At 35.2% G+C, this 24,005-nt stretch overlaps 1 protein-coding gene across 4 annotated transcripts in view; it reads left to right on the top strand.

The window, feature by feature from the left end:
* sgcd (sarcoglycan, delta (dystrophin-associated glycoprotein)) overlaps positions 1-24,005 on the top strand; it is a 1,159,024-nt gene that overhangs the window by 271,833 nt on the left and 863,186 nt on the right. The window contains exon 1 of one of the 4 annotated variants that reach the window (XM_059526668.1): positions 3,820-4,120. The exons of 2 other annotated variants lie outside the window; for them this stretch is intronic. In XM_059526668.1, the coding sequence (XP_059382651.1) occupies positions 4,109-4,120 (12 nt within the window). In that variant the 5' untranslated portion in view covers positions 3,820-4,108. Of the gene's footprint in view, positions 1-3,819; positions 4,121-24,005 lie in introns of those variants that run through there. One more of the 4 variants, XM_059526671.1, reaches the window with a different exon arrangement.

Below are 24,005 nucleotides of genomic sequence, written 5' to 3'. Positions count from 1 at the left end.
AGAGAGACAAGAATTAGTTGTTTCCTTAAAGGTCCTCTTTGTTGTCTTTTAATACGCATACACATTTGTATTTCAGTAAGACACTTTGAATCACAAAATTATTCATAAACATGTTGGTAAAAAATAATACACACTGTATAGATCAAATAAACAATAAATAAATGATAGCAACCTTAACCGAATGTACAGAAATGCCCTAATTCTTACAACTGGCCTAAATTCAGGTAAGTATCTTAAGAAAACAACTCAATTAAGTATTTCAGGTAATTGAAACTTGTGTAAACTTTTCTATGACATACTGTAAGTGTCTTAAAATTATTAATAAAATAAATAACAAATTGTTTGAACGTTAAAACATGTAAATTACAGTTTGGTATGACAATTAATTAATTTAACTAACCTTGACATTAAATGAGTGAGAGAGACAAGAATTAGTTGTTTCCTTAACGGTCCTCTTTGTTGTCTGAGGATGCGCTGCAATCGTCATGGTAACTATACTCTCTCAACTGTCACCCAGAGTTCAGAAAATGCAGCTGAACTACACAGTGCAAACTCATCATATATTTAAGTAATTAAAATAAAACTTACATACATACATGTAAATAGAAAGTAATGTGTAAAAATAAAAATTAAATATATATAAATAATTTAATTTGTGACCCAAACTATATGTAGGGTGGTTACAACCATGAAACATATACATTTTCACATAAACTTACAAGTTTTTTTTTTTTTTTTAATTTATAGGTTTATGGCCCTATTAAATGTTTTATTTTTTCTCACCATATTTTTTTAATTGTAACCAAATTCCGTGTTTTAGCATGTGTAATTATTTGAATGCATAAAACAAACTTAATTTATTTTATTTTTTTTCTTAAAGAAGCCTTATGGTTTTTTTCACCTCAAAAATTCTGTGTTGTGTATTTTTTTATTATTATTATTTTTTTTCTGGTTATCAAATCAAGGCATGAAACATTACTGAAAATTAAGCTAACTTTTTTTTTTTTGCAAACATACGGGATTCACTTTATTAAAATTAAAACATGGAAGAAATATTATGTGGTTATTCCTTTAAAAATAATGTTTGTTTCATTTTAGTAGTAGTAGTAGGCTATGTACATTCTACTGAAAAATCAAGGTGGGCTTTTATTTTGACAGGCTGCCATGAATACCTTTACAGTTCTGTGTAACTTATGTGATATGACGCTAGTTTTACTCAAATCAAACAATCAGATGCTCATGAATGCTCTCTCAGAGCAGTTCTGGAGATGTTGTTAATGTGTTTCTGTCCTCATTTAGAGAGCGTCACGCGTGCTGTAGTATGTGTAACGTTAATTCAAGTTAATTTTCACACCTTAATTGTATTTATAGTTCCCAACAGGCTGTGTGACTGTGAAAAGTTATTACCTCAAAATGTATGTCAGTATGCAGTTTTCGTGCCAGCGATTATCCCTCTGCATGCCACAGTTGGGACGTGTGCCATGGGTTGCAGATGCCCTGGTTTAGCACAAGCTAAAGTGGTTTTGATATTGTAGAATCTAGTAACAGTTCCTTACCATAAATTTTGGCGGGGCAGATTCTGGCTCGTAGCGCTAATAATTTAAACATTTTGTAAGCTTTATATTCTAATCTCTGAACAGATGGGGACAAAATTATAGCAGAGATGTCCTTGCGTTATCCTGTGGGTGGCATGCTAATGTTGATTGATAGGCTCAAAGTCATGTTACACACATAAAATGCTGTATAATTATCAGTGTTGGGGAAAGTTACTTTTAAAAGTAATGCATTACAATATTGTATCACTCCTCTAAAAAAGTAACTTATTAAGTTTTTTTATGAACAGTAATGCATTATATTACTTTTGCTTTACATTCACATTACTTTTTAAATATGAGCAGGGTTTGATTGTTTTTAATATAAGAAGTTCTATTCATAGCAAATGTAAAAGCCCTTTCACACTAAAATGTGTAATGAATAAAGCTTAGGCTGAAGGAAAAGTAAATTCACGTCTTGCAGGACAAGAAAAGCTCTTCAGCAATAAAAAAAAAAAAAAAACTAAAAAAAAAAGCAAAATTGTAAGTTTATCTAAAGTCATGTTTGCTTATTTATATGGTTGAACTGGATCATCAAAGGTCAGCAGCAAAGACATTGGTTAGTAAAATGGAAATATATACTTTTGTTATATTTAACATATATAATTATTGCAAATGGGGGGATGTGAGGGATGTGGGATGAATTAATGCACATTCATATTTAGTCAAGGACTACAGTAACATCATGTTCACACAGCACACACAACTCCTCTGCACTTCTGATTTCTTCCAATATGGGGACAGGAGCCTTTTCAGTCAATAAATGGTAAAAAAAAAAAAAAGTAACTGACATTACTTTTTTTGAAAAAGTAACTCAGATACTTTCTTGTAAATTAAAAAAAAAGTAATGTGCTACTTTACTAGTTACTTGAAAAAAGTAATCTGATTACGGAACTTACGTTACCTGTAATGTCTTACACCCAACACTGATAATAATTGCCTTAATATAGTATTTATTACCTCCAAATGTTGATTTAGAATGTTACAAGTTGTGGAGGATTTCGAGTCAGGAAAGACAATAATTTGTCTATTCTCAGAATAATCAAAACAAACACAACAGATATGTTAATAAATACAACAAACAAACAAACAAATAAATAAATAAATTTCTCTTTTTTTGCTCAAGTTCTATTTATTTTTGTTGCGTTGGCTCTGCCCCTCAAAGGACCAACTGGCTTCCTGGTATTGAAAGCAGTTTTTTTGGGGGGAGTAGAGTGCCAGTACTATTTTTGGCAGTCATTCAGCAGGTTTACGTATTGTGTAGTGGATAAAATATACCACGTTGGAGTTGTATGTAGGCTACTTAATAATAGTTGAGTATCAAAACTCCTCCTAAAATCTCTTATGGAAAATAGCAGCTACTGTATAAAGTACAGTGCTTTTTACAGCTTTTTACAGCCAAACATGTAAACATCTGCACTCAATTCTATTTCATCTAATTTAATTAATTCTGTAAAAACTGTTGGGTTTATAGTATATTTACAAATAGACTATAATATACCCCTTTTGCAAAACAACACCATGTAGAAGTTTTGATGGTGAATTTATTAAACCCGACAACAACATTATTCAGCAAAGTTACATGGAAAAGGTGCCTCTAAAGCCTGATTTGGAATCCTGACACTAATTGGTTGTTTTCGAACCCTTGTCAAAGAGTATGAAGCAAACAACCGCCTAAATAAATTAAAGTCTAAACACCCCAAACACAATTATCTGTGACTGCAGCAAGGTAAAACACAGTATATGAATATATTTATGTTAATGTTTTGTACCTTCACACCATAGTCCAGCACACCACCAGCATTAGCAATGTATGTGCTGATTAATCGTCCTGGGATTCTATGTATTGATTGCACATGTGGTCTCACGAACTTACGAACATTGTTTTTACACTCTCCACGGTATGTCCTGCTAATGCTGAACTAGCCAGTTAAAGGAAGTGACCTAAACAATGATTATTATTATTCATCAGTCTAATGACTTCATGCTTGGAGAAAATGCTGTATAGAAAAGGCTTTGTGGCAGTTTTATCCCTCATAGTCAGCCAGGCACAAACATCAAGTAGAAAAGTTAATGTGCATTTCCAATTCCCATGACTGCATGCTGGAACACACACATGCAGGGTGAGGGGTTGTGCTAAAAAAATCCCCCTCACATATCAACCCTAACCTATCCCTTAACTTCCCCCATGTGTCTCCTAGCACTATATCTGGCCAGAAACCAGGGGGCAGTTACTAAGGCAGACAGTAGGAGAGCGTTGCAAGAGTCAGACACTGTTCGCCATGGTTTTTGGTCTGCTGCAGATACTGGTCTGAGAGTCCAGGAAATTCCTGCTTGCGGAAAAGCTGACAGTGTCGGAAGGGGGGATTGTAACTGCCTAGAGTCAGTTGGAAAAAGAAAGAAAGAGAGCGAGAGAGAGAAAATAGGCCTTATGCCATTTTTATAGGGCGTCTCGGTCTACTTTTATCTGCCTGTCACACTGTGAGTGCATTAGATTGAACTTCAGGTTGAGAGCCATGGTCAGGATGGTAAGTTTTTATTTCATTGTTTCTGACTTATGCTTTGTGTGTGGAAACGCATGTGACTTCCTGGCAGCAGAAAGACATGGCTTTGCCTAATGTGGACTGCTACTGTTTTTTTTGTTTTTTTTAAAGGAATTTTTCTGCCTGCGCTAGACTAGTTAGGGTTGCAGGGTTATTTTACCACTTCAGTGGAACTGAAAGGAAAGGAGAGGCAGAGAAAGAGTTATTTACTCTCCTTTCCTTTCAGTTCCATTGTATTGGTTCATTCTGTCAGTGTGTTGTGCTCTCGAAAAAAAAGTCTTATATTAACTGGAAGGTAAAAAGTTTGTGTCCCGACAGTAGACAAAGGGTTTTCCCTGTACCTTCTGTTATATCTCCTTCTCTTTTCTCCCGTGCAGCTGCTACCGCTGCTCTATTTCCCAATCTCAGTGCCTCCACACATTTGGTTTCAATTACTTTGGCCCTCTGGGAAACATGCTACTATAAATAAGTAACAACGGGGTTCACTGTGGAAAGATTGCAGAGTTACAGACAAAGTTCATGGTGCTTTTTTATGCTCACACTCCTCTTTTGAAAGGATACTGTAAGAAAGGTGTTTGTTACAATTCTCTGTGATGATGCCAGGTTGGAGTGAAAAGGGCAGATACAGAAGAAAGGAGGGGGTGGGACTTTGGCCAGAGAGTGAAGGAAGCAGCTGGGAAGGTTATGGGACGTTTGGTTACTGTCTGCCCTTTAGTGTCCGAGTCAAAAACAGCTTTCCCCACCTCAGTCATGATCACAGGTTTGAAACTGAGAGTTTGAAATGGGCTGAGATCAGCCTCTGAAAGCTTTTTAAAATTCCTATGAGCTCTGCGGTATAAAAACAAGCAAAATGTGGAAGCCTGAGATGGGAAATGAAAAGATTGCTATAGACTTTATGGTAACACTTTATAATAACTTTCATTAATAAATATTTAACAAACATTATATAATGTTAATATATATATTACTATACTTAATACATATTCAGAAATCTAGAAATATAAGTGAGTGAGTGAAGTGACATTCAGCCAAGTATGGTGACCCATACTCAGAATTTGTGCTCTGCATTTAACCCATCCGAAATGCACACACACAGAGCAGTGAACACACACACACACTGTGAACACACACCCGGAGCAGTGGGCAGCCATTTAAGCTGCGGCGCCCGGGGAGCAGTTGGGGGTTCGATGCCTTGCTCAAGGACACCTAAGTCGTGGTATTGAAGGTGGAGAGAGAACTGTACATGCACTCCCCCCACCCACAATTCCTGCCGGCCCGGGGATCGAACTCACAACCTTTCGATTGGGAGTCCGACTCTCTAACCATTAGGCCACGACTTCCCCTCAAATATGAGATAATGTGCTTGTTACAGCTAATTAAATTAACTAATTAAACATTAGGGCTGTGTATCAGCAAGAATCTTGCGATACGATACATATCACGATACAGTGGTTGAGAAACAATATATTGTGATACATTGAGATACTGTAAGCAAGGCGATATATTGGGATATTTCTTATTTAAGGAATAGGATATATTTTTAGGAAAGCTTTCAAGAACAGACCACCATATGAAAACATTAGCAAAAAATAAACACAAAAATTGTTTAACAAGAACACACCCCTGTTGAAAAAAATAAAATAAAATCAGAATATGCTGTTCAGTTATTTTTTGATGCTGGGATGCTGGTTTGAGCTGGTTTAAGCTGGTCCTTTGCTGGTTTATGCTGGTCTTTAGCTGGTCATGTGCTGGTCCTACACTAGTCCTAAACTGGTCCGGCCAGCCTAAGACCAGCACACGGCCAGCTAAGGACCAGAATAAACCAGCAACAGACCAGCATAAACCAGCAACAGACCAGCATAAACCAGTAAAGGACTAGCATAAACTAAATGCAAAATGCCCGTTTGAGATTGTGTCTCATATTTACATCACATAGTTAAGAAATATCACACGAGCTAAGTGCAAAATCACATGTCAACAGCAATGTTGTCTGTCATCTGTTTTGCTCAATTTTCATTGAATTCAGTGATGTCATCTCTGTTCAGTTAAATAGTGTCTGTGCATTTATTTGCAATCAAGTCAATGATATCGCTGTAGATGAAGTGACCCCAACTAAGCAAGCCAGAGGCGACAGCGGCAAGGAACCAAAACTCCATCGGTGACAGAATGGAGAAAAAAACCTTGGGAGAAACCAGGCTCAGTTGGGGGGCCAGTTCTCCTCTGACCAGACGAAACCAGTAGTTCAATTCCAGGCTGCAGCAAAGTCAGATTGTGCAGTAGAATCATCTGTTTCCTGTGGTCTTGTCCTGGTGGTCCTCTGAGACAATGTCTTTACAGGGGATCTGTATCTGGGGCTCTAGTTGTCCTTGTCTCCGCTGTCTTTCAGGGCAGTAGAGGTCCTTTCTAGGTGCTGATCCACCATCTGGTCTGGATACGTACTGGATCCGGGTGACTGCAGTGACCCTCTGATCTGGATACAGACTGGATCTGGTGGCTACGGTGACCTCGGAATACGAGGGAAACAGACAAATATTAGCGTAGATGCCATTCTTCTAATGATGTAGCAAGTACATCGGGTGTTATGGGAAGTGTTCCCGGTTCCGGTTTACCTAATTAATGCAGCCTAAAAATCCTTTAACGGATTTGGATATTAAAAGCATATTAGTATGTTATGTGTAAGCCAGGTTAAAGAGATGGGTCTTTAATCTAGATTTAAACTGCAAGAGTGTGTCTGCCTCCCGAACAATGTTAGGTAGGTTACTCCAGAGTTTAGGTGCCAGGAAAAGGAAAAGGATCTGCCACCCGCAGTTGATTTTGATATTCTAGGACACTAACACATCAGTTCACAGATGAATAATTTGCCATCTCAGCCTCTCCCTGGGAACCAGCATTGTAGAGTGGTGCTTTCTTTTCACCTGATTTATCTTTCATGCACCTTCATTACAGTTGAGCCCAGGAATGTCTTAATGTTTTCAAGATATTTGTTTTTTGTCAATTTGGACTACAACAAGGTGGTGGATTCCCGGAACCCACTGAACCTATAAATTCTAGTAACACAGACTACGCCACCCTGGGAATTTCACCCAGGGAAATAAATGGTCCAATAAGGACACACAGGTTCGTTCCCACAAGGATACAGTGGAGACGTAAAAATAAATAAAAACAATACTTTATAAGAAGTCTAAAACAGTTCCACACACACAGTAAAAAAAAAAAAAAAAAAAAAAAAAAATTGATTCAACTTAATTTGTAACCTGGCTGCCTTAAAATGTTTAGTTCAACAAGCTAAAAAAAAAAAAAAAAAAAAAAACTTTGTTGTTTACACATATTCGAGTTCCTTAAACCTAGAATTAATAGTTGGGGTAACAAAGGTGAAGCTGAATATTTTGTATAACCAACAAGTTTTTAGTAAGCCCAACTAGACGAGAAAGTTGTGGCACAATGAGTTAAAACATAAAAGTAGTGAGACTAACAAACATTGAGTTGTTTGAACGAAGCATTTTGTTGAATAAACTTGTAAGTATAAGTTGTGCAAACTAAATACAAATTGGCCAAACTAAGCGTCTTGTTGAATTAACTTACATTAAGGCAGCCAGTTTTTTTTTCCAAGAATAGTTCATCTCACTAGTAATGTTAAGTTCATTCAACTGGCTGAACTATGAAATTTGCCCAAACAACTCAAGTTTCTATTTTCTACAGTACTACATAAAAACAGAGTGGACATTTAAGAACATGCAATGCATTTTATTTCAAAGTTGACAGCATGCTTGATTGCATGATTTAGTATTTGTTTGGTATAAAAAACACCTTTAAAAACAAACATTGACATTTCATATTTACTGTAGCTACATGTGTAACAAGTAGTATGAAAAGTATGTGCCAAGCAATTATCTAAAAAACATGAAAAATAAGTTTTCCATATCATAACGTTTCTGTCTCACAATTTTCTAAAAAATAAAATAAATTTATAAAACATTGTAGATTCAACAAGTTTTGGTAGCTTAAAGGGATAGTTCACCCAAAAATGAAAATTATGTCATTAATGACTCTCCCTCCATACCTGTGAGACCTCAATAAAATGTAAAAAAAAAAAAAAAGAAAAGAAAATAACTCCTTACTTACAGATTACATTAAAATGTATTAACATTAATATTTAATTTAGTGATTCCCCTGTGTAACCACTAGAGCGGGCCTGACACTGAAACCACTGCTTTAAACAATCCTAATTTATTTTTAAATTAATTTTCATTAATTAATTTAAATTGTACCGAAACTTGCAATTATATCTTTCAGAAAATACTTTGATACTATTATAAGAATAAAAATATAACACACCTAATGCATGGGATTCATATCAGGAAAATGTGGAAAAATATCTCAAAGACAGATAGTGACATAATTAACCAGCAACACAACAGATGAGCATCTAACTTGAGCATCTGTGATAAAGCAATACAAAAATACACACACACAGGCATTTATTAATCCTCTGCAGGATACTGGTCCTCAGAGGTGGAAAGTAACGAATTACATTTACTCGCGTTACTGTAATTGAGTAGCTTTTTTGTGTACTAATACTTTTTAAAGTAATTTTTTAAATCTGTAATTTTACTTTTACTTAAGTATATTTTGTTTAAAGTATTGTACTTCGCTACATTTTAAAACACATTAATTACTGAGTAAAAAAAAAAAAATTGCTCCCTGGAAACTACGTCAGTAAATAATGGGCAGGAGGGCAAACTGGCGCTAAAATCACAAGAAAGATGCAGATGGACAAAACAGGCGTTAGTGGTGCAGACACCGCTGAAAACGAAACCCCGTCATATTCTGAAGTTGAACTCGAAGGAAATGAAGTGAACCCCTGCCCATATGTATGCTCGATTATGCAGTGTAAGCTGTACTTGCCTAGGAAGACCAAACTAGCAGCTTATAAAATCTCGACAAGACATCAACCCTTCGCAAGAATGTAGAGGTAAGCTAAATAATTGCATCGTTGAATTGGTGGTTAAAATGAAGCTTTGACATGTTAGCAAGAGGTTTTGCACAAATTAGCCAAAAAGACAGTGGTGAGGAATGTGCTGTATATATATATATCGTCTGTGATAATATCATAATTTTTGTTTTAATGATGTGCGCGCGCATTTATAGTGCGTTCTTTCACTGTGTGATTCAGTCTCCTAAAATGCATTTAGAATGATCACAAAATTGAAGATATAGGGGCAGAAAATTCACATATTTATATAATTTCATATATTAAATCAAAATCACACAAAGAAGGTCGTCTTTTCCTCCAAAAATCATTATGAATATATACATACATATATATAACAGTTCAGTAAACAAGTTAATAAAGAGACTTGCGTTTTAGACACCATATTGCCTTTTTTAGCTCTATTTCAACAACAGAAAATAATTCCAAACACAGCCACCAAAGCACAGTTTTGCGTCTCTGAGCAACGTGATTCGGTTCAATCGCAATGACTCACTTATTAACAGTGACTTGCTGACACATACTGGCCATTTTAATTTCACATTTAAAGTATCTTTTGATTTTTTCTAAATAATTAATTTCTTATAATTTCAAATGAGTATTCAACATTTTATACCTTGTATATCAAAACATTATTCATGCATTTGTAACTGCAGGTTAAATGCATTCTTGTCCTGCACTAAACAGTGTAATACATCTAAATGCCACTTCCAATGAATATTCTGCATTTCCTCTGCAATAAAAGAGGGGATTGTTGATACTGATTTGCCTGGTAACAGCCCAAATGTTTTATTATTCTAAATAACTGATTCCTTTAATTAAAAACAACTAGTTTGAGATTAATAGACCTATCCCAGGGGTGTCAAACTCAGTTCCTGGAGGGCCATAGCCTTGCAGAGTTTAGTTCTAACCCTGCTCCAGCACACATATCATGTAGTTTTCAAATAAACCTAAATGATTAGATTAGCTGGATCAGGTGTGTTTAATTATGGTTAAATCTAAACTGTGCAGGACTGTGGCCCTCCAGGAGTTTGACACCCTTGGCCTGTCCCATTGTTGACTCCCTCCCACTGTTAAAATGTAACTAAGTAATTTTTACTCTGAGTAAATTTAAAATGAGCTACTTTTTACTTTTACTTGAGTAGATTTTTAGACTGGTACTTTTACTTGTACCTAAGTAAAATGTCATTAATGTAATGGTACTTTTACTTGAGTAGAATATTTTTGTACTCTTTCCACCTCTGCTGGTCCTTTACGTTACCCATTTGTAAACTCTTGTAACGTTATACTTTACCATTTTCAAAAGATAAAGTTAGCGATTTTCTTACCTCATTTTGCAGGACCTCGCTGAACACATCTGTGCTCTTTTTGTGTTCAAATGACAGATTTTTGTTCTCCAATGACATGTCACGACTCAAATTCACTAAAAAATAAATAAATAAATAAATAAATAGGCAAATATAAAAAAATTCGGGACCGACCGAACAGTTACAACGAGCAGCAGCTCACAGTCAGCCGCCTCAGCCTCACTCACAGAAAGACGATATTAACGGTCATATTTTCAAAATCAGAAGGCGCGAAATGATTCAATGTCCAGTTTCCTGAATGACAGCCAGATTAACCAATCATGATCAAAGTAATAAAATAAAACTACCAATAGGTATTGTTTCAGCGTGATAAAGCAGCTAAATGTATTTAGTTTTATTGTTGCTAATGATGATAACATATACCTTTTAGATTTTAGGATAGGTATCATGATTAAAATATTGTAAAATGCTATTAAAATAATCTTAATTTAATATAAATAAAAGTTTATTAACCTTTTCAACCATTTAGCATTAAACATTTTCAATGTTGTTTGAAAGTTAAAACAGCTGACCTTATTTCAACGTTGAAGGTTGGTCATGTGGCAGAAGTTTTTCAACGTTCAGCTTTAAACGTTGAATCAACATTGAAACCACAACTGACCATATTTCAACGTTGATGGTCGGTCATGTGCCGGCTGGGTAAAGACATGAGTGTACCAAAGGCATTAGCAACATCTCCAAGGTCAAGTTTGACAATCTTCTTCTCCAGAACCACCGCAACATCCACCATCTCCCTTTCTAGCAACGCTCTGCTAATCCCGCCTTCTTCAGTGATGATGAGAATGCCAACATCAACTTCTTTTGTAGCATCTTTTTCAGAACTTTCAGCCTAAGAAAATAATGAACAGAGATTAGTAATTAAGCATTGTTACATTACCAAATACAGTGTGCCACCCTGTGTGAAAATGACAAATGCAACATTGATGATTACCTGAAGAAAAAGAAGATTTTAGTAATTTATATTACAATAACATTAAGACAAATTATTGAATACCCGGTTCTTGGAAATTTGTAACCAGTTCTAAAATGGAACCGATTTTTGACACCCAACCTTACTCTCAATAGCCACGTTTCCACGGTCGAGCTTAAACCAGACGTGCTAGTGCGTGCCAGGGCCAGTCACGTTTCCACAGTCACTTCCGGGGCTTGATCGTGCCTCGTTGGGGCTTCCTCTGGGCCAATGGCCAGGGTTTTTTGGCCCAACGAAAACCTTGGGCCAAAGCGGGCCAGCTGGGGCTATAGGAGGGGTTGTGATCAATGGAGAGCGTCAGCGCCGCGGATCATTTCAGAAAGCTAAAAGCTTCAACACCAGCATTAAAGCATTTTTTAAAAAAACTCTTACTCAGCAGCGAGTGTTTGAAATAACTTTATTCCATGTGGATTATAAAATCACCATACAAGGTAGAAATATTTTTAAGCGATGTAAAAGACGTGCACAATAAACATTGATGTTACCATAGTAAACGCAACCACTTGGAGAAATCAGACGTCAGCTTATTCTTTATCACAATTGTATATTTATTTAGTAACATTTTATCTGTCGTCTCGAGAGTTCAGCTCCATGTAGCATATCATCAAGATATAATGATTTTTGTTTGGGAGCTTTTATAAAAATAGAAAGCGTCAGCGCTGCGGATCATTTCTGAAAGAAAAACAGAAAAACAGCTATAACACCAGCATTAAAACACTTTTTAAATAAGTTGAGCTCAAAACTCACTTTCAGTCAGCAGCGAGTGTTTGAAATAACTTGATCTAATGTGGATTATAATCAGCATACAAGGCAGAAATATGCAATGCAAAAGTCTGTGCACACTGGGCATTAACATTACCATAGTAAACATGGTAAATATGACCGCTTGAAGAAATCAGATGTCAGCTTCTTATTCTCTATCACAATCGTGTATTTATTTAGTAACTTATATTATCTGTCACACGTCTCATCGAGACCGGCCTGTTTTAAGCCCTGGCTCGCACTGGCCCGATGGTGGAAATGCAGCTAATGCCAGTAGCACTGGGCTGAGCTTTGCCACTGTAGTGTGAAAGCACTGTAAGGGTATTTTTCTGTCACTACTGTTGTCAGGCATGTTTCTGTAGTTGGTTAATATTACCGTATTTTCCGCACTATAAGGCGCAGTTAAAAGCCTTTAATTTTCTCAAAAAACGACAGTGCGATTTATAATCCGGAGTGCCTTATATATGGATCAAGGTGCTGTCAAAATGTTGACATTCCCTTTAGCACAGCTCCATCTAGTGGATGCATAACGCAAACCCAGTCAAACGTTTGACTGCAGTGTCTTCTATTCTTATATATGCGCCTTATAATCCGGTGCACCTTATAGTGCGGAAAATACGGTAACCTGTATCTGTTGACTTGCGTTTGTCGGCCACAGTCTCTGCTAAAATATTTTCTGTTCTACTCAAGTCAGTTGGAACACAGTTCATGCACGTAGCTCACTTCTAATGAGCTAGTTATCTGAATCAGGTGTGTTAAAGAGAGACATGCAAAATATGCAGAGCAGGGGGTGCGAGGACAGCGATTGGGAAACGCTGAATTAAAGGGAACGCTCACACAAACATGAAAATGTAATTTAATTACCCTCAAGTTGTTGTTCACACAAAAGAAAAGATTTTAAAGAATGTTGGCAACCAGATAGTTTGTTCCCCATAATATTTGGAATTCAACAGGTGACCATCAATTGTTTCATTACCAACACCTTTCAAAATATCTTCATGTTCTTCAAAAGAAAGTACTTCATTCAGGTTTAGAGCAACTTAAGTGAATAAAATTACATTTTTGTGTGAGCTCTCTCTTTAAAAGACAAAAGTTCCCCATGTCATAATGTAATCAGCCATCATACCTACAGACACGGATGAAACTGCTGGAATCCTCCTTCAAGTAATATGATAGAGAGCCCAAGCAAAGCAGCTGCTCGTCTCTTCTGGTTTGAAGTCTCAAGACACACACAAAAAAATATATATTAGACAAACTGTAATGACTGCAGAACCAAGCATGCTCATAATTATGATAACACTGCTTTTGAAGAATACTGAGCAGAGTGTAAGTGCGCTATTGATTAACCTCAAGCACAACTTCTGCCACCATTTTTCAAAAACTCATCAGATCTGGACTAATCACAATAACCTATTTTGGATCCAAAACGGCAATCTTCACAAAGCTGACGAGTTTGCACTCCTGATAACAGCTTTTGATCCCACCACCTACAGTAGAACGCAACTAAATGCTTCAAGCATGTGACAAAATGTGGAAAACGACTTTTAAATAGGAAATTACAGAATATTTACACAAATATTTACAGCTGGTCTATTCAAACTGGAGTAGTATTACCTGAGGTAATTCTTACAGACGTTTTTACAGAAGGTAAAAAGTCACCGTAATCTTTAATGACATTATCCGTAATTATTAGGGAGATGGCACATTCATGGTGCGTTCAAGTCCTCCTGGGAAGTTCGCACGCACAAGGTGGGAAGTCGTGCTTACGACGGCATGTGCGTTCAAGTCACTTTCGTCGGAGCAAGATGGCAGAGTACTTTCTTTTAATTAATAACACAAAAATACAGCAATGTTCTTAAACTCTTGTTCTAGAAAATGAAGAACAAAGAAATGTGCATTAGGTATACTTCGTTTTTTAATGTTTTAAATTAATTTATGAAGCCACTGCCAACTTTATTGTTACAAGTTGCATTGTTATATTATAATGCCATCATATTATGAGTCATCGATTAACTTATTGCGCTGTAAATAGAAAAGCCTGACAATATCACAGCTAAATACCTTTAAGTATCGTATATTCCGCCTAGTTAATCACTGACACGCCACCAACTCGTACAGATCAGGGCTTAAAGAAAATCCAGAGCTCCCCACTGGTATTTACGATATTGTGGTGGCGTTCATGTGCATTCAACTCGTAAATATGATCTACAGTAAGTAGACATTCAAAAGGCCCTTTTTCCCGCCCGGGTAACGCCACCGCAGCGTTTGTAAAGTGCATTTGCAGCTTTTGACCGCTGAGTGGCGCTTTAACCACAACTTTAACTTTGTTATCAAACAAGCACATCAAAGCACATTTTCGCAAATAGACGTCAGTTTTGCCTCGCTGATGTGTTAGATTTGACTGCTTCAGTCACGGAAAATGAAAGAAAAACACTATAGTTTAAATATTTCATATTTAATATTCACAGATGAATGTTTGGTATTTATGAAGTTATGTGCATTTCTTAAAACGAAAACAAGCAGGATAAATGTGCCTGAGTCTGTGCTTATATTTTCTAAGCTACATGGTATTAAACCATATTTTAGATTTGACACATTTAATAGGTGTGCAGTATTATTTATATTTTATTAATTATGCGATATATTATTCAAAATAAATTGTGGTTTACTTTGCATCGGAGCATTAAAAGTGGTAGCCTATTTTAGGGGGGTAGGCTACATGGATTAATATGCAAAATGTCAATATTTTCATATATTATGCCTATATTTTAATTTATATTTTAAATCTAAATATATTTTTCCTTTAATAAAACAACATGCATTTTTGTTATTCTTTACCTTTCCTTAATTTTGACATAACTTATTGGGAAAAAGATATTTCTATGTAAACTAATTAAGAAATTGTTGCATGTTTAAACGTGAAGCACTGTATAATTTCGTTCCCATTATTTAGGCCTTTTTTGTCTAAAACAAGAAACGAATAAAATTAAACCTGCACGATTAAATCTTTGAAACTCTAAAGAATGGACGGATTAATAAAACGTCCTCACGATTAAACTCAAGTTCTCTCATTATAATCAACAAAATTCACACTATGTAAAAAAGAGCTTTAGTAATTGACAACTTAAGTGATTTTAAAGGGAGCCTTCTTTACTTGCTTTTAAAGTAGGGCAATAGCATATGGCCAAAAAAAAAAAAGTCCCAGACTTCTTTTATTTTAGAAAAAAACTGATTTATGATTTAAATCGTTTTTTAAATCAATATTCAAATGACGAATAAATTTTACAAAACATGTTTTAATATAGTTCTTTATCATTCATTTAGCAGTCAAATTTATAACTGCAACAAGATGATTAAAAAAACAGTAATGTTATTACCTTAATGCTGGAAAGACCTTTATTTTTATTAATTAATTAATTAATTTATTTATTTATTTAATACTAGCCCATCATGCATCTAACCATCCACTCAGCTTTAAGAGCTGTTAAGATTAAAACTGGCAGCTCAGCAGTGAGTCAGTGTCATGGACGGAGGACACGAGAGTTGTCATTCGTGCCCCACAGCAAAATTGGATGACATCACACTATAGTGTCAAATCATCTGAACGCAGTGTCAGAACATTTCATCATAAACAGAACGAGCATCAGTTCACTGATGGGGATCGTGTCCAGTGTATCACTGGCTTCTGTTGTCTTTTGTTGGATCGCTCCACTTGTGTCCGGTGTAGACCTGGAGTGCGTTTTTAATTGTTTTATTTTACAGCCCTGCTTGTTTTAATGTTTTTATTAAATATCTGTATTGACTGCATAGTCATATTATCAAATTATTTACTGCCATGCGACCTACAAAAGTAAAGCTTGGCGAGTTGATCAACGAGCATTGCTGCAGGTTGATTTTTGGCAGATGTGCTGTGCTTGTGTTCCCGCGGTCATCTTCATTTCGTCTGTGAAACGTCTCTCTCACTCGCAGCTGAGTCTGTGAGCAGCAACAACTTCCCCTCTGCGCGCACTGATACCAGAAACACGCTCCGCTTTCACTCCATGAATAAAGTATTTCAGTATGTTTGAAATGTTATGTTCATAACGTAGCATATAAAATAATAATAATAAAAAAAATTGGCTTAAGCTATTTTGTGTAAACTTTTTTTCCCTATATCACATGCCAAACTAATAACATTGTAAGCATTAAATCTTTAATTGCTGTGAAAATTTTGTTTGTGATGAAAATAACAGTACATTTTTGTCAGTTATTTTATCTAAACAGATCGATTAACTTCAAGATTTCAAAAATCAGATAGCATGCTGATAATGTAGTAGCACTGTAAGATGTTTGAATGCATTATTGCGAAAGCGATTGTGTGTGAATCTGTTTAAATCATGCTTTTTCCCTGAAAATAATCAGTAAAAGAAACAGACAAACTCTTAACATCCCGCTCGACTCTTGCAGTCATTGTAACCTTCTGATCAAGCTATAGCTAAATAGGTTTAACATGAATTCTTGCTGAATATGCAGTTATATTATGGGCTGTTGGCATGAATTGTACTCGTGATGGAGCGCTCTTGGAGCCAGTGAAAAACAACGACGCTCATATTTAAGTGTTTGTGCAAAAATTATTAATGCGCATTAATTACAGGGAGGCGCCGTCTCATCACTTAAATTTTTTCCTGATAATGAATTTATAATTTTTTAATTAACATAATATTGTGGTGTCTCATATACATTAAAAATATAGCTACAGAAAGCTTGAAATGTTTTTTAAACGAAAACGAATCTTGTTATCTGTGAATGTTGCATTTCTCTCATCCTGCAGCCGACAAGAAAACATTTGTTTATTAATAAATAATTAAAATGTCTAATTTTTCACAATTTACACAATTATTAGGCTACTTCTGCATGTGCTTTGTGGCAAACTTAATGCATGTGCTTGAGCGCGGAATATATTAAGATTTGATTATGTAAATTTAATATAAACCTCTGATTAGTTGAATATAACAAACTAACGACTAGAACTAGAAAAATCTCACGTGGGGGCAGACAATTTTTTAGTCTATAACCAAAACAACAGTCCTATATAAACCAGTTCAGCAAGTGAAAGCCTCACAAGACACTGTCCATATGAAAGCGCAATTCACACCTTTATCTCGACCCCCACAAGTCATACATAACTACCCCCAAAAACCCAACCCCCTCCAGCTGAACTGAATTCGGTCTGTTTTTTGGCTGTGAAGAACGGTGTGTTACTGGGCTAAAACATGCCTGCACTCAGCAGCACTACTCTTAGTTTTCATTATTTTCTCGCAGCCCATATTATTATTTTCACAAGACCATAATGATAATAACAAATCATCAATTAATATTTAATCATTATTTTATGAAAATCATTGTTATTTGTGATCGTGGGTGTTTGCAGAAGGCTTTAAGTCCAAGCAGAATCCTCTGTTCCCGCCTCACAGAGCGCGGGACTCGCGCTCAGTGATGCAGCTTCACTGTCTGTGGTTTGACTTTACTAAATCAGATTGAGGCGAATACAACTTATTGATCACGAGCCCAACATTTAGTAAGGCAGGAAAACATTCATTCTAACGGAAGGAAGACGTATTTCATTGAGCTAATGCTGTTATATATATATATATATATATATATATATAGAGAGAGAGAGAGAGAGAGAGAGAGAAACTAGTCTAGGGTTATTCTTAAACTTGGAGCTCATTGTATTGAAGTACAAATCCAAACACTAGAAACATTATGCATTTTATGAACAATGAAATGTTATGAAAAGTATGCATTTTATTTATTCACATGCTGTATGGTTGAAATAATATTTTAGTTCAAAACTTTAAGTTCCGTTGTTTAAAAAAAAATGCTTTATTGGCTAATGTTTCATAAACCTTCAGTTGTTATGCTCTAAAATCCATGCCATTAGTAATTTCACAGTATTTTCACCTCCTAAATCCCTAACCTTTAAAGTCACAATTCTATAATGGTCAAAATTAATCAGGCCAATGGAATTTTTAATGACATTATTTTATTATTTTTTATTTTATTTTTTTTTGAATAATTGTAGCCTACATAAATAGGTAAAGCAAAACAAATATTCAGATCGTCCCTTATTTTTTCCCTTATTTTCTTAAAGAATAAACATGATAACATATTAATTAATAAAAATAATTTAAGCAATTAAAACCTTTTTTTAAAACTTGAATTTAAATACTATTAAACTAACTTTAAATTCTCAAGGAGTTTATAAGTAAAAAATGGTAAAAATGTATGGAATGCCGAAGCTGCCAATTTTAAAAATAAATAAATACATAAATAAATATACAAATAAATGTAAATAAGAATAAATAAATAAATACATAAATATATAAATAAATATACATAGAAAAGCAAAAAAACAAAAATAAATAATTATTTATACATTTATTTCCATATTTATGTATATATTTATTTTTTCCATATTTATTTATTTATTCTTTTATTCATTTCTACATTTATTTATTTATTTATACATTTATTTATTTTTACATTTATTTATTTATACATTTATTTATTTATTCATTTATTTCTTCCTACATTTCTTCCTGCGTAGGGTAATGAGGAGGGCGTGGTTTACCTCAGACATAGCAATCGAGCTCAGAGTAAGCGAAGGCGAAGGGTTGAGGCCACAGTGACGCCTATTGTGTGGCGAAATACAATTAGTATAGCTCACTGACGTTGATACGGTCTGTGACTGCGAGGTATATGGTCAAAATCCTAAATCTTACTGTGTGACATGGATAGGCTACTCTTTATTCCGGACATGGCCGTAGAACATCGTTTGGTCTGGATTTGTAAAATGTCCTGGGCTAACAAACATGAAACGGGGACTCTGCAGTGCTTAATTTGTAAATTGCGAGGTCCCGGAACAAAGCGGGGTAACGGATCCGGCATGTGATTACAGGAGGGAGAGGTGACAGAGCACTCGCGCAATCACATTGGTCAGCAGTTTAAGTGATTGACTGCATGCATCAGTTGTTTTTAGGGTCTGTATGTTCATGAATAACATGGAAATGCCATGCAATTTTAAAACAACAATTTCCAGGCCTAAAAACGTTTTGAAAAAGTTGTGGAAAAAGATGAGAAGCGAGCGAGAGAGTTCATGGATTCGAAGACTGGTTTCGAATGAATTATTTAATCTTAAATTTTGCGTGGATTAATTTTATTATTCAAACCTACAAGCTATGTTGAATAAATGCAGGAATTTCCCTCATTATAAACTTGAAAGCTGCGAGAATTATTAAAACCATGCGACATAGCTACACAGTCCCCCACCGAAATTTAGGACTCTATTATACAGGGATTTGTAAAATAAAATTCCACAACTTTTTCAAAACGTTTTTAGGCCTGGAAATTGTTGTTTTAAAATTGCATGGCATTTCCATGTTATTCATGAACATACAGACCCTTAAAGCAGCTGATGCATGCAGTCAATCACTTAAACTGCTGACCAATGTGATTGCGCGAGTGCTCCGTCACCTCTCCCTCCTGTAATCACATACCGGATCCGTTACCCCGCTTTGTCCCGGGGCCTCGCAATTTACAAATTAAGCACTGCAGAGTCCTCGTTTCATGTTTGTTAGCCCAGGACATTTTACAAATCCAGACCAAACGATGTTCTACGGCCATGTCCGGAATAAAGAGTAGCCTATCCATGTCACACAGTAAGATTTAGGATTTTGACCATATACCTCGCAGTCACAGACCGTATCAACGTCAGTGAGCTATACTAATTGTATTTCGCCACACAATAAGCGTCACTGTGGCCTCAACCCTTCGCCTTCGCTTACTCTGAGCTCGATTGCTATGTCTGAGGTAAACCACGCCCTCCTCATTACCCTACGCAGGAAGAAATAAATGAATAAATAAATAAATGAATAAATAAATAAATGTATAAATAAATAAATGTAGAAATGAATAAATATATAAATAAAAAAATAAAAAAATAAATAAATATGGAAAAAAAATATATATACATAAATATGGAAATAAATGTATAAATAATTATTTATTTTCATTTTTTGCTTTTGGATGTATATTTATTTATATATTTATTCTTATTTACATTTATTTGTATATTTATTTATGTATTTATTTATTTTTAAAATTGGCAGCTGTGGCATTCCATAAAAATGTCTCATTGCATGTTAAATAGTCTAAATGAACTTGTGTTAACAATATAATTAGAACTAACAATATAATTTGATTTTTTTAAATGAACAATTCCTGTATAAAATGGGACAGCAACCTTTATATCAAACATTAAATCATCCACAACTGAGCATCCCTGGATAGCCTAGATTAGGCCCAGGCTCTTTTCTGAAGTATAAAATAATTATAATTACTGTTAACCCAGAGTAACAAATTTTAACGGATTAATCGCCTATTTTCATTTGCTGGATGTTTTCTTTATTTTGTAAACACGCTAAAAAATAAATTAAGTTTGTCAGAGGAAAAAAATATATGAGTCGTACGGATTAATCACCTACTTTCGTCTGCTGCATGTTTTTTTTAAATACTCTAAAAAATAAATCAGAGTTTGTGAGAGGAAAAAATATAAGTCAGGTATAAGTTGCATTATATTACATTTAGAAATAATAACAGCTGGCCTAATAATGTCCTAAAAAATCCTAATTAACAATATGTCAAAGTGCTAACACTGAATGTCTGGTGAAAGACTGCGGTTTCCAGTGAATATGTGCGTGAGGCACCAGCGCGATCAAACAGCTGAAACAAATAATACTTAATTTTTGGTCACACATAAGGCATAATTCAAAAATGCAAAGTGTTGGTAGTTTGAAAAATCAAGAATAATAACAGAGTTAATACTAATTATTGCTAAATGCTGGACCGTACCCATTTCGCTCTGCATATGGAACCTGAAGATTTTTTTTTAAACCAAGAATGAACAGAATTGAAAATGAAAACATTTAGCCTATATATATATATATATATATATATATATATATATATATATATAGAGGCCTTATATTTATTTACTGTTTAATAAAAATAGCATGCATATGATCCTTTGTGTAAAGGGCTTCTTTTAATTTTTGTTTAGTAGACTGTAGCCTAAGACTATCCTACATTTTGAAATGAACAAATTGTACATTTTTTAATGTTTTTTTTTTGTAAATGTTACAATGTTATATCATAATGTTATTGTTGTTTTACTTCCTTCTTTTATCTCATTTTACAATTACATTCATTTCACAATCCGTCCCTTTGCGCCACCTGGCGGTAGTTTCGGGAATGAATTTAACACGCGACTGAATTACAGTACACGCGGCGGTAATGCCCAATTAGGCTGTCCACCTACTGTATATGAGATGACTTGAACGCACCATTAGATGGGACTAAAATCACTGAGAAGCTCTGGTAAAAATTACTGCCGTGAGGATACACGGATAACCGGTTTGATATTTCTCTAGTTTACCCTAATTTAACAAACATTGTCATCAATACAAGCTGGACATAAGTTTGCTCTTACCTCAATTAAGATGTCTTAATTCAAAATGGAGGCTTCGTCATCCATGGCGCATATCGACCAGGGGGGCAGGGTTTCATATTTTATTGATGCAGCCCTGGGCGCCGCCATTGGCTAGCGGACCCCCACCTGTTGTTAGCATTCCATTGACTCCAATTCATTTTGGCGTCACTTTGACAGCGAATAACTTTACATCTGAGGCGTTTAAAGACTCCATTTGTCCATTAATTATTTCTAAAGAAGCACGAAAATGTATAAAAGGCTCCATTACCTTGTATCTTACGTTATGGTCCCGTAGAAGCAGTTTTTGTAAAAAAAATAGGCTAACGATTGCATCATAACCTGCGACTCTGTCGCACACTAGAGAAGTTACCGTATGGACAGGAGGAGAAGCTCGCAGAAAATCTTTTACTGTCTATGAGGCAATCGGGGGGATGTGGAGGCATAAAGTCAAGGGAGATAATTAATCAGAATACTTAAAATTTGCTCCTGTTCATGCTCGCCTTCTCTGCAAGATGGGTGGGTGATTCAGATTTCTCTTGGCACAGCGATTAGAAGACTTACAATTGTCAGACAGGTTGCTCACGTGACATCTACGTCATCAAGCTCAGTTTGAGTCTGCGCAGTACGCTCGACCCCCAGGAAGAGCATGCTTCTAATTGACTTCACTTGTCTCCGTTGAATCTAATGGGTTCGCTGTGTCCATTTCTTTACTGTCTATGATGTCGACCTGTTCTGACGCGGTGGGGTTTCCTTGCAGGGGCTACTGATGAATGTCAGTTGTAAATTTAGGCCTATAACCTAAAATATATATAATCAAATTAGCAAATAAAACCCCAAAGTTAAGTTATGTTAAATACATGTGGCAATAATGTGCACAGTATGGCAGTGAAAATATCATAGACTCATTAATTTATCTTCTAATGTTAAATAAAATTGTTTCGGTAAATTGTTGCCATGTTGTACTAAATTTTTAATTCATTTTAATTAAAATGAGGTAAACTACTATGTCACCACAACTGTTGACTCGTTTTAATTAAAAGGTTTTTAACAAAATACAACGTGGCCACATTTAAATAAAACAGGGAACGAATTAAGTCAAATGAATGAATTCTCTTAACCAATTATAACATCATAAAATGAGAAACAAATACGTGATCACTATAAATGTATTTGTCCACATATCATGTTTTACACTCCGTACAACACTGCCGCGAGGATACACTGATAACCTGTTTGATATGTCTCTAGTTTACCCTAATTTAACAAACATTTTCATCAAGACAAAGCTGAACATAAGTTTGCTCTTACCTCAATTAAGACGTCTTAATTCAAAATGGAGGCTTCATCAACCATAGCACATGTCGACCTGTTCTGACGTGGTGGTTTCCTTGCAGGGGCTACTGATGAATGTCAGAGAATGTCCATTGTAAATTTAAGGCCTAAAATATATCACAATCAAATGGACACAAATAAAGGTTTAACGTTTAAGATGGGCAAACGGTTCACTCGATTTATTTAGAAATAAGGGAACGATAACAAATTACATCATGGCCACAGCTGAATAAAACAAGGGAACGAATTAATATTTATCTAGTTTACACCTTAACATACGTGTTCGCTATACATATATATTTGTTTTACACTCCGTACAACACTGTAGCAAGGATTACACTGACAACCTGTGTAATATTACTCTTTACCCTCATTTATCAAACACTTTTCATAAATATAAGCTGGGCGTAAGTTCGCTCTTACCTCTGGAACTCTTGACTCAAAAATTGTAGCTTTTCGTAAGTCTTCAAACATGGCAACCTGTACTACCAAGAAGACTCGGACCGGTGGGTGGGGTTTCCATGCATTGCCACTCATACAACTAAGAAATATTTGTTGCATGAACTACTCTGATTAAACGGATTAGTTGAGCACTGGTGAACTTAATATCTTAAGTGTACCCAACGTTTTAGTTGAACTGACTTAGGAAAATGAGTGGAGGAAGCTATAGTCTCATATCATTTTTACGGTGCACACACAGTTCAACACCAGAAAAAAGTAGTGCTTCAAAAACAAAACCAAACTAAAAACAAAAGGGCAATAGAGAAATAAACCCACTATGAAAATTGTAGATTCACACTGAAGGCATCAAAACTATGAATTAATACATGTGGAATTATTTATGGAATTATATACATAAAAAAAGTGTGAAACAACTGAAAATATGTCATATTCTAGGTTCTTCAAAGTAGCCACCTTTT

Source organism: Carassius carassius, chromosome 36 (genome assembly GCF_963082965.1).
Source record: "Carassius carassius chromosome 36, fCarCar2.1, whole genome shotgun sequence".
Classification (NCBI taxonomy): domain Eukaryota; kingdom Metazoa; phylum Chordata; class Actinopteri; order Cypriniformes; family Cyprinidae; genus Carassius; species Carassius carassius.
Note: the sequence above shows the minus strand (reverse complement) of the source record. Positions and strands in the feature narration are given on the sequence as shown.